The sequence below is a fragment of the Aethina tumida genome, chromosome 3 (genome assembly GCF_024364675.1).
Source record: "Aethina tumida isolate Nest 87 chromosome 3, icAetTumi1.1, whole genome shotgun sequence".
Classification (NCBI taxonomy): Eukaryota; Metazoa; Arthropoda; class Insecta; order Coleoptera; family Nitidulidae; genus Aethina; species Aethina tumida.
In genome coordinates, this window is record NC_065437.1 from 9,717,043 (window position 1) to 9,727,771 (window position 10,729).

Below are 10,729 nucleotides of genomic sequence, written 5' to 3' on the forward strand. Positions count from 1 at the left end.
ATGCAAGGACGTGGAATACTAAGATAATTTTTACTTTCTACAATAGATATTTAAATGTTAAATAGGTCTAATACATATACAAACATGATAAATTTCCGTAATCTATTCTTATACTGATAATTAGTTGAAAGTCAGGCATATTTCGGCTTTTGTGAAAATAATTACTAACTAATTATAAGTAATATAAGTTCGTAAAATTAGATAGATTTAGTCTTTGTGAAAAAAAATTAAGTGTGTTCAAATCAAAACATACAGGGACGTTTTTTAGGCATGAAAATTAAAATTGAATGAAATCTAGCTATCCTCTAAAATTTTATAAAAAATTGCACATATTTTTAATTGCTCTTACTGTCTCTGTCATGTATGATATCTCTCTCAAAATTCAGTAGGATCAAAAACTTTCCAATCGGTATATATATATATATATATACTTATTCTGAGAGTCTGAATTTATTTCCACCATTTCAGTTATTATATATTTTTAATAAGTATGTGGCAGTGGTAGTCACGCAGATCAGACGAGCCACCTATGAAAATGATTTTATTGACACTATGTTATTAAAAAATACATTTTTATGCTTATTCTTCAAAATAAAATATAACTTAATATTTAAAGAGATATAAGGAACATTTAAACAAATACACCAATTTCATATTAAATTTCAACGAATATTTTGTGTGCAAGTTCTCCAGAGGCACTCTTAAATGTGCCAATTCGTTTTATAAATAAATCTTGAATTTTATATTTGGGTCTGTCATTTGCACATGCGCTTTAAGGTCGGACTATTGTTTCAAAGGTGGGTGTGCTGAAGCGTGCCTCTATCAAATTAGGAAACTCCAAATTCTGATACAAATGAAATTTTAATTTTTTATGAAATTTGGTGTATATTTTCAGTAATACATATTTTTATGCTTTGCAATTGTTAAAATCGGTCAAAAAATACACATTTTATGAAGGTGTCCCGCTTTCAAATCAGCCACACTGTATATGAAATTTGGCTGTATCAGCAATATTATTCTTATCGACGTGTCATCACATGATCTGTGCCCATTACTAAATATTTTGAGATTAGATAATGTGAATATATGAGTTTAAGGATTATACATAACATGTTATAGTGCCCACAAAATTTTTATGTGTAGTTAATTAAAAAAATAATAAAAAAAATATTACGTGAGTTGTTGAAGATTCGCCGTGTATATTTGTCAACGCGACTCAAAATCAAATTTGGACAGTGACAATTGTCAGCGTTTGTTGAAGTAAATCAAAATTATTGTACCTAACACACTGCCCTTGAAAGATGTGGGTTTTAAAATTAGATTAAGACCTTTGCAGTTCGCAATCAATAATTTTCGTAGTCCGGCAGCTCTGGCATGAGTTGCGCGTTCAGTCAGCTACCGTGTGCAAAACAATGTCACTGTGTTACTCCGTACCTCCAACCAGAATTTCTATGAGCCGGTGATCCGCGGATTATGCCAAAATAAATTCATCCAGAATTAAATTGGAGAAACGATGACCGAATCAAAATCGGAGATGCGGCAACGCAATCAGACCGCCAAAAACGAATGCCAGGAGAATGAGCCGAACAAAAAATTCAAGTTGCTACTTTGGAAGGACATGCCAAAATATTTACAGTTTAATCCGTACATCCACACGGGATACAGACCGCTATTGTCAGTGTGGGGTTGTGTAAATAGTATGTTTTATATCCACAATGAAACGTTGAACATCTTGACCCATGGTAATTAGGTTTGTTTTTGGCTTTCAATTAGAACAAGTTTGCCGCTTATACCTAGATTTGTTGTACTCTTTTTTAAATCCTGCTTGGCAATTAATAATTTCATGTAGAATATTTTATTTACACTATACCTTATACCTAATTACAATTTAAGGTACTAAAGTCTATTATTATGTTCCGTGGGATTTTATAACAGTAAAAAACAAGTTATAAAATATTTGAAAAAATAAATCTTTAAAATAATAATAATACAATGACGATAATAATGATTAAAATCATATTATTTATAATTTATATTTTTGTGATCATAATATGATCAATTGCTCTCAATTAATGGTAGATAAATTATAACTATAGAAATCTGCCTTAATAAAATATTTTTTACAACATATTTTATATTAATTGATACTTTTAATGCAATTACGTCATAACAAATTTTTTTCTTTTTATGTTAAAAATAATAGAGAATGATCTATCTATAAGGTCTAGTGTGTTTGTGAAAGAATATTATACAGTACCAAAAGAATTTGATCTATCTGAATCTTGAGGGAGATATCACTGTCTCCCGCTAGGTGACTAACTTCTGCTCTCTCTGTCGAGCATGATTTCTCCCTCTAGATTCAGGCGTGTCAAACGCTTTTCCTACTGTATATTTCGGCAGATTTAATTTTAAAATTTAAGTTTCTAATTCCAAACGATTCATCGCAAGCAGCTCAAAAAAATTGTATGTTTTAAATAAAGTTTAGTAGTTTTCCTAAAGATATAAATAAGCAAATATGTCAGAGACAATAATATATAAACGAATGTTAAAAGAAACTTTTAATGTTCTCTTCTTTATTGGATACTCCCTGGGAAATTTCATAAAATACCAAAGTTAAACAAATTAATAATCAGGTGTATTGATTAAAAGATTCTTTGTGCGCCACCCAAAGCCACACGACTCGAGGTTTTCGAAACAGGCAATTTTCAAAGTGAACGGCATCTCCGAATTAATACTTCTAGGACGTTTTTCCATAATGTTCTGAACCTTAGTTCTGAGCTCGTCCTGCGAGTAACTCAACAACCCCGTCAACATTCTTATGATCAGCATCCTCAAGTACTTCACAATCCTCCTAACCTCGTCGCTGATTTTGAACGTGGTCATCGACTTCGTTGTCATGTTTGTTGTCACGGGGACACTGCAAATGTAAAGCTTGTAGTCGGTGCGATGGTTGCACCACATGTCCCCGTACATTACGTCATATACAATGCTCCTCATAAATTGGATGTCGAATCTGACGCTCCAAGGCAAACATCCAACTGGCGGGGCCCTATAGCCATCGTCATCTATGTCGTAATGTCGTTCGAAAAATTTCCCAGCCGAGCCAAAGAAACGTTCCAACTTGTCGACGCGTTCGCGCAGAGACTGACCATCCATGCCCCCGGTATCTGTTGGACCGATCGGGCGATTGGTCTTGAATCTGCGGAAATTACCGAGGAACTCCTCTTCGAAATCTCGATCGGGTTGAAGTTGTCGGAACGACGTAACCATTCTATAAAGTTCCCATGATTGATCGATTATATTGAGTTCTTCCTTGAAGACTTTGAGCAGTTCCTTCTGGAACAACAATCTGGTGAACTTCATCTCCGTAGTCATTGGTTTTCCAGTTTCGGCACACAATTCCGGATCGATCAGGCCCATTTTGTACTTCACGAACAAAATCATCTGCATAACTGGTGTCAGATTACTAACCGAAGGAACTTTCAAATTCATGTGTATGCAATGTTTTACGTAGACATGATGTTCCGAATAGAGTTTGTCTCTTAGTTTTTGTAATTCTATGTAAGTGCTAGGTAGAGTTTGCAAAATTTCAACGTCGGCATTTCGAAGACTCATTTTAAAAAACTTTGCGACGTTTGCTTGCAAATGTCACTGGTCGGGTAGTAACTGCGCATGCGCAGATGGCAACGAGATCAACTATTGTGGACTACGCATGCTCTGTTTTATCATAATGAGCTACATAATATAAATATATAATAAACATTATTACGGTTATTAATAATTAATAAACTAATATTATAATTTATAAAATAATATTAACAATCAATATTCATACGATTCAATTAGTGAGGTGTATAGATTTTCAACTGATAATATATGTCACATGCAGGATTTCCGAAACTCATTAAATATTAACACATTCATACATTAATCGATTTTTACATAAAATGAGTTATTTCAACAAATATAATTTCCTTATTTATTAAAAATATGTTGATTATACATATTCAATTACAATTTGATTCAATTTTAATATTTTGAAGTATTATAAGTATAGGTTAAATAATTTGATTTTCATCAAATTTTATTGACCATCCTTTACAAAAGAAAATATTAACTCACCGAAAAGAAAACACTTTTAATTAATTGGCGTATCTTCATGTTCTTGCTAGGAATAATGAAACACTGCACTACTTATTAATATCTTGTTGGGAATGAAGGAACTGCGCATCTGAAATTAATAATTAATCATCTCATCGTCATCGTTTGTCAATTTATTGATGAAATTTATTTACTTACCTTTTATATACCCAGAAATAGTTCCATGGATCTATAAATTTTAATTATGCTTGGATTAACTTCAATCGTAACACACACGTCTTGACTAATCATTATTTAACCCATATTTGAGTCTAATAAATACTTCTATTTTTCAGCCATCCCTATCGTTTATATACTCGTCACCGTGCCTCAATTACTTCCATGGTCTTACACGCATCTTCGTTTCCTCGTTTGGTGTCACATTGCAGGCATTTTGTGTCCGTGGATTGGAAGCTTCTTTTATCACGTTTTCATGAATCTAGAACGCGGCGAAAACATCTACTACAAATTACTGCAGATGGACATGTTGGGCATTTGGATTAGTCAAAGTTTCGGTAAGATGATTTATGTAATCTAAAATTTACGACTTAATATAATTTATTTCAGGTGCTATGCCCATGGTGACGGCAACAGTATATTGCCTTCCGTACTTTTTACGATCATTAATAATTCTTTCGTATAGTGTACTAAGTTTATACACGTTATATAAAGCTTTGACGGCCCTGTGTCCATGGGATCGAAGATTGTGTTTCCTGTTCCCGTTCTTGCTGAGGATATGCATGTGGTGCCTTCGACTTACCAGCTATGGGGGCGGTGATCCTGCAGCTTTCACACATGTCCTGTTACAAGTAAGCCCCACTTCCACTACACAGTAATAATATCATTTGATGAATTTCTTGGTTATTAGGATGTGGTGTCTATATTTGGGGGAGCGATAGGAGCGATGCACATTCCTGAGAAGTGGTTCCCGGGTTCGCTGGACATGTGCTGGAACTCGCATAACATAATGCATATCCTTGTTGTGGCGGCCGTTTATTCGATGCACATCGCCACAATGAAAGACCTGACGTGGATGTCGAGGGTGAATTGCAACGCGGCCCTTTGATGGCGTCCGTCTTTCGGCTACAATCGCAAATCATTAGAGTTTTATAACAAATTTATTACGCAATAATGTACAAAAAACTGAAAAAAACTTATATGTAAATCGAGTCTTAACATGTGTCAAATGCGCGCACGACTTTAGCAAATCCATTTCGCATAAGGTTTTATTATTCGTATTAAATATTTACTCTGAACTCTGTTTTTATTATTGTTATTATGTAGGTTTAGAACGAATGTACAGAGTCGGACCAGAATTTACTAAATTTTAAGTACTTTTGCTATTCTCGATAAAATTGAAAGCTATGCAACAAACCACTTTCACAATCAGACTTCAGGCATACAAAAGTATACCTAAATTACTTATTGTATATAACAGACCACAAGCCTAAAATAGGACACATTCCAAACATTAAAATTAAATATATATATGCCTAATACTTTTCTCAATTTAAAAATTTGTTGAAATATACGATTGCTTGTGATTTCTCAATTATGAAACAAGTAAATACGCTAACTAGGACAATTGTTGATTTAACTCTCCTAATATATTTAGTAAAATGTATGTAGTACATGATAACTTTTATAAAAAATATTTTTAACGTATTCTGTTGTATATAAAAGAAAATATAAAAATTATCAGCAAAAAAAAACAATTTAAAGTCAATTAATAATGATAAATTTAAATGTTAAAATAAATTGAAGCATTTAATTGTCCTAGTTACTAATAGTTCTTCATAATTGAGGTAGCAATAATATAGGACCCACTTTACGGCGGTTCTAATTATTTAGCCTTTCAGTAACTGATTGGGGCAAAATATTTTTATGACAAACCTCTTTTTATTATCTATAAGATTGTACAGTTCAATCAATAAATATAAGTTAAACTACAAACCTACCAATAGTTTTATTTTTTATTAAAGGATTAAATAAAAATATGCCTTACTGAATTAAAAACATTTATTATATACATTGAGTAAATAACTCAACCGGCATTAACAAATTTGTGTAAACCAGTTTTCAAAAAACGAAATAAATCATCAAATAGTTAACAAAGGAACAACGGGGTTTTTTACTAAAATATATAGAAAAATATACATTTATTGTAAAGGACTTTCAGACTCGGTCGTGTAACTTTTTACACGTGAGAACCACAAAGGGGGAAACGTGCTTGGTACAATGTCAAAGTTACAGGTACTCTCATGACCCAGAACATTTCTTGTGTAAATTGAATAGTGAGTCCAAATCAACTGCATGTGTCTCTTTTGACGGTGATTTTTAATCTGCAATTCCTGGAAGAAAACGTATTATGTACTGAATGGTTTATAAATTTACCAAAGAATTACCATGTGAAATGTTTGTTCAGCAGTTTCGTACATGTTATCCTTATCTTTGCGTTTGTTCCGCTTAAAGGTTTGTCCAGTTTTGTCGTTCATTTTTTGCACAATCAGAGTGACTTTGTCGTCTTTTATTCTGTAATACCCTGTAAGAACCGGGTTTTTGGCGTTCTTGTACTTGAGATGACCCACTGACTGAGCTGGTTCTTCAGCTGTTGTCAGAAAGAGAACTTTCCCGTCTGGGAAAAACCTATTACAAAGAATAAATAGACAATTTCTTATAAATAAACTAGACAATTATTTACCTTAAATATCTAAAGTAAGCAACAATATACCAGGGCCTGTAGAATTGATCCTGGAAACTGTTTTCTCCATGTCTTATATAAGTAGTTTTACTGATATAACAGCCATTAAATTGTACTCTGCCTCTTTCTATAAACATGTTCCTCCAAGTTCCATATGAACCTGGACTACATCCACAATTTAAGCCCCAAACCCTTTAAAAAACATATTAGTAATAAACTTAAATTACATAATTCAACAACAACCTTAAACAAGCCAATCTCCATATTTCTGAATCTCTGGCACAGAGATAAAAACCTCTACAAACACCAGAGAATGATTCCAATGATTTTAGATCCAAGTCATTTGAAACCAACCATCTGAGAATTAAAAAAATAATTTCAATTGGCAGCTGTGATATATGAGTGCCCTAAAATACATAATTAAAGTCATAAATTACATTTTAATTGTATTAATACATACAACATGTTCAAAATGTGGGTAACAGATTGTTGGAGATTTGGCCAACTTTTTTTGGATTCTGGGCAACAGTTTTCCTTCTTCTATCTCTTCCTCATCAGAGTCAATGTCTGAAGGTTCATCTGATTCTATAGTTACACTGGGGCTTTCTGAAAGTGTAAATTTAATAAAATCTTTCATAAGACAAACAGTACTTGCCTTCAACTGAAGGAGGCTGTTCTTTAGGAGTGATCTTGGGTGGTTCCAAACGAAACTCAATGTCTGGCACAATTTGCACTGCTCTCCTATAAAACTGTATAGCTTCATACAATTTTCCAGATCTCTCCATTTCAACACCTTTCAGGAACAGTTTTCTTGCTTGCTCTTCTATGTCACTTGAGGTTGATATTATCTCATCTTGTATCTCTTTATTGGCTTTGGTTGGTGTGACAGTATGTTTGGGAGAAATTCTCAGTTCTTTTTGCCACTTTTCTCTGAATTCTGCTAGCACATCTTGAACTGGCTGAAATTGATTCCAGTTAATATTTAGAGGTATAATTTAGATTGTTTTGGTACCTGGTTGGATGTTGAAGAATGCTCTTCATCTGAAGAGTTTGAACATTCTTCTGGTTCATTCTAGAATTGTAAAATATGATGACAGTTTTGAATATAATGTAGATACAATAGAACAAATACAATATGATATGATAAAGTCTCATCCCATATCTTCAATGACAATATGTTTTATCAACTTAATTCTAACTGGAATTTCGTAATATTTGAAAAATAACTTACCATTGTAATTGACTGGATATATTTATTGTTCTATTACAAATGAAAATAGCTCACGGTCAGAGTACCTGTAAATAATTCTGGTTTTTGAATTATTTTTGCAGTAAACCTTGTCATCCATGTTTCGAAAACAGGAATAATCCTTGTTTAATTATTTAACCAAATCGGTAATGTTTTGAACCCGTGCGACTTGTTCCCATTAGATAAATCTTTTTTGACTGACCAAAATTTGTTTTGTCGGTTTATTCGAACACTTTTACGTCAATGTTAAACGAATTTGATTGTTTATTGTTACATAAAAGAAATTCTATTTATAGAAAATATGTTTTCATCTTGTAATGTTTGAGGGGTGATTGACATGTAATGCTGTTTGCCTATTTATTTATGTTAAAGTTTGAAATTCTAAATTATCGATTTATTTTCAATAATTATATAACAATTTATTGTAATAAGTGAAAGTATCTTTTATGAATAGTCAAATAATAACAGTGTATATACATTTAATGGAGAATTAGATTCAGTTGGCAATCCTGGTTGTACGTCAAGTTGTGTTGATTGTGCAAAACAAAACGTCAAAAATCTAAAGTTTAACTTTCTTTCCGTTTTGTATAAGATATTTAGCAAAAAACATTTTCACCATGGTACTCGAAAGTACAATGATATGGTAATTGACATTTAACTAAATTGGATATTGTAAAACCCCATAATTTCTCCTATTAACCTTACTTCCATGATGACTTGCTAATATCATTACAGATTTAATAGAACCGTGAATGAAAATTGTGTATGTTCTTGCAGTGTTGATAACAGCGACTTCATGCGAAATGGAGACTTCGTTCCGACGAGATTGCAAGCGCAACAAGATGCAGTAAATCTGGTATGCCACTCCAAAACCAGATCTAATCCTGAAAACAATGTAGGACTTCTCACTCTTGCCAAGTAAGTCGTATCATCAATTTTACTATATATTTGTATTTATAAAAGTTTGTCTTATTAAATATATTCTTTGTAATTATTATAAGAACAAATTTTTTTTCTTTGTTTTTGATGTTTTATAGTATTTAGTCAAAACACACCATATAAAAACTTATGAAAACAAATTCTTTTAGGCAATTATAAAGACAAATCTATATGATGCTCATTATTTTATTTATTTTAAAATTTAATATTTATTTTTTAGTGTGGAAGTTCTTGCTACATTGACAAGTGATGTGGGCCGCATTTTGTCCAAATTGCACCAAGTGACACCTAATGGAGATATCAATTTACATACTGGAATTAGAATTGCCCATGTAAGAATACTATTTTAATATAATGCTGAGTAAATTAACAAAATACATGTTACAGCTGGCACTGAAACATCGACAAGGTAAAAACCACAAGATGCGCATTGTTGTCTTTGTGGGCAGCCCTGTAGCTAGTGAGGAAAAAGAACTGGTAAAACTGGCGAAGAAACTGAAAAAGGAGAAAGTGAACGTCGACATAATTAGTTTTGGCGAAGATACAATAAACTCAGAAGTCCTAACCTCCTTTGTCAATACTCTTAATGGCAAAGTAAGTAGTCAAGCATTCCCCCCTGTCCCCAATAAAAACTCAGAGTAAATATTTTGGTTTGCAGGACGGCAGCGGCAGCCATTTAGTGACGGTACCGCCGGGTCCTCATCTATCAGATGCCCTCATTTCCTCCCCAATAATTCAAGGAGAGGACGGAAGCGGAGGCGCTGGTCTTGGCGGCGTCGGTTTTGAATTTGGCGTTGACCCCAACGAGGATCCCGAATTGGCCTTGGCGCTGCGCGTGTCGATGGAGGAGCAACGCCAGCGCCAAGAGGACGAGGCTAGGAGGGCCCAGGAGGCGTCTTCTGCGGAGGCCGGCACCAAAGCGGCGCCCATCAAAGAAGAGCCGAGTGAAGAAGCGATGCTGGAGAAGGCTTTGGCCATGTCGATGGAAGAGGGCGGCGAAACCACTACGAGTAGAGTGCCGGTTGATTTCGCCAATATGACAGAGGACGAACAGATCGCTTTTGCCATGCAGATGTCCATGCAAGATGCTCGTACGTATTTTTGGTTATAAATAAAATTATGTTAATTAACGTAAATTGGTTTTCAGAAGAATCTTCGGCGTCCGCAACTAAAGATGAACCAATGGAAGTGGAGGCGGATGAGGACTATACGGAAGTAATGAATGATCCAGCGTTTTTGCAGAGCGTTTTAGAAAATTTACCCGGCGTCGACCCGTCGTCTGAGGCTATTCGTCAAGCCGTAGGAAATCTTAAGGATAAGAAGAAAGAAGATAAGGATGATAAACAGAAGAAGTAAATTATGTTATAAGGTTACATTTTTATATTTTTTTCTTTAATATAAATTTAAGAGCAGTTTCTCATATTTTAGTGGACACCCGTAATAAATAAATAATTCAATTACACTGTGTTATTATTTAATCATTTAATTTTAAATAAAAACAATCCAATATTCAAAATAACTTAATGTTATTTTTCTGTTATTTAACTATTATATTTATAATATTTCTATTAAACATAAAGTTTTCATTATTTTTATGTTTATTAATAGTCTTCATTATTTTCATGTTTATTAAAAGCTTGTTAAAAAAAATTATGCTTTTGTATATCACAGATATGACTACTTCAATGTTTGCCTTTTTT

General features: G+C 33.3%; 3 protein-coding genes across 4 annotated transcripts; 2 read left to right on the forward strand and 1 right to left on the reverse strand.

Moving 5' to 3' along the window:
• Nucleotides 1-1,145: 1,145 nt before the first annotated feature.
• On the forward strand, nt 1,146-5,396 carry LOC109608546 (progestin and adipoQ receptor family member 4). Its single transcript, XM_020024988.2, has 4 exons — nt 1,146-1,742; nt 4,437-4,655; nt 4,708-4,949; nt 5,009-5,396. Exons 1-4 carry the CDS (start codon nt 1,514-1,516, stop codon nt 5,204-5,206), a joined length of 888 nt encoding a protein of 295 aa, XP_019880547.1. The 5' UTR covers nt 1,146-1,513; the 3' UTR covers nt 5,207-5,396.
• A 749-nt stretch (nt 5,397-6,145) lies between these two features.
• Nucleotides 6,146-8,343, reverse strand: LOC109608569 (F-box only protein 9). Its single transcript, XM_020025015.2, has 8 exons — nt 8,073-8,343; nt 7,854-7,913; nt 7,497-7,800; nt 7,302-7,447; nt 7,085-7,248; nt 6,842-7,033; nt 6,546-6,786; nt 6,146-6,491 (listed from the first exon to the last, which is right to left on the reverse strand). Exons 1-8 carry the CDS (start codon nt 8,073-8,075, stop codon nt 6,300-6,302), a joined length of 1,302 nt encoding a protein of 433 aa, XP_019880574.1. The 5' UTR covers nt 8,076-8,343; the 3' UTR covers nt 6,146-6,299.
• Nucleotides 8,344-8,604: 261 nt separating this feature from the next.
• LOC109608560 (26S proteasome non-ATPase regulatory subunit 4) lies at nt 8,605-10,491 on the forward strand. Of its 2 annotated transcripts, none has more exons than XM_020025004.2 (6): nt 8,605-8,733; nt 8,868-9,008; nt 9,250-9,361; nt 9,417-9,623; nt 9,667-10,120; nt 10,177-10,491. In XM_020025004.2, the coding sequence occupies exons 1-6, from the start codon at nt 8,708-8,710 to the stop codon at nt 10,383-10,385; spliced, it is 1,149 nt and encodes a 382-aa protein (XP_019880563.1). In that variant the 5' UTR covers nt 8,605-8,707; the 3' UTR covers nt 10,386-10,491. The 2 variants fall into 2 exon arrangements, with proteins under 2 accessions (XP_019880563.1, XP_019880566.1); XM_020025007.2 differs by having other exon boundaries at nt 9,688-10,120.
• Nucleotides 10,492-10,729: the final 238 nt, after the last annotated feature.

Excerpts from the sequence above, each read along its gene's own strand:
- LOC109608569 (XM_020025015.2), bottom strand. Across the intron at positions 7,801-7,853 it reads ATTCTTCAACATCCAACCAG|CCAGTTCAAGATGTGCTAGC; the intron begins GTACCAAAACAA and ends AATCAATTTCAG. Across the intron at positions 7,448-7,496 it reads ACAGCCTCCTTCAGTTGAAG|AAAGCCCCAGTGTAACTATA; the intron begins GCAAGTACTGTT and ends TTACACTTTCAG.
- LOC109608546 (XM_020024988.2), top strand. The coding sequence starts at position 1,514 with ATGACCGAATCAAAATCGGAGATGCGGCAACGCAATCAGACCGCCAAA. Across the intron at positions 1,743-4,436 it reads GTTGAACATCTTGACCCATG|CCATCCCTATCGTTTATATA; the intron begins GTAATTAGGTTT and ends TCTATTTTTCAG. Across the intron at positions 4,656-4,707 it reads TTGGATTAGTCAAAGTTTCG|GTGCTATGCCCATGGTGACG; the intron begins GTAAGATGATTT and ends AATTTATTTCAG.
- LOC109608560 (XM_020025004.2), top strand. The coding sequence starts at position 8,708 with ATGGTACTCGAAAGTACAATGATATG. Across the intron at positions 9,362-9,416 it reads CTGGAATTAGAATTGCCCAT|CTGGCACTGAAACATCGACA; the intron begins GTAAGAATACTA and ends TACATGTTACAG. Across the intron at positions 9,624-9,666 it reads TCAATACTCTTAATGGCAAA|AGTAAATATTTTGGTTTGCA; the intron begins GTAAGTAGTCAA and ends ATAAAAACTCAG.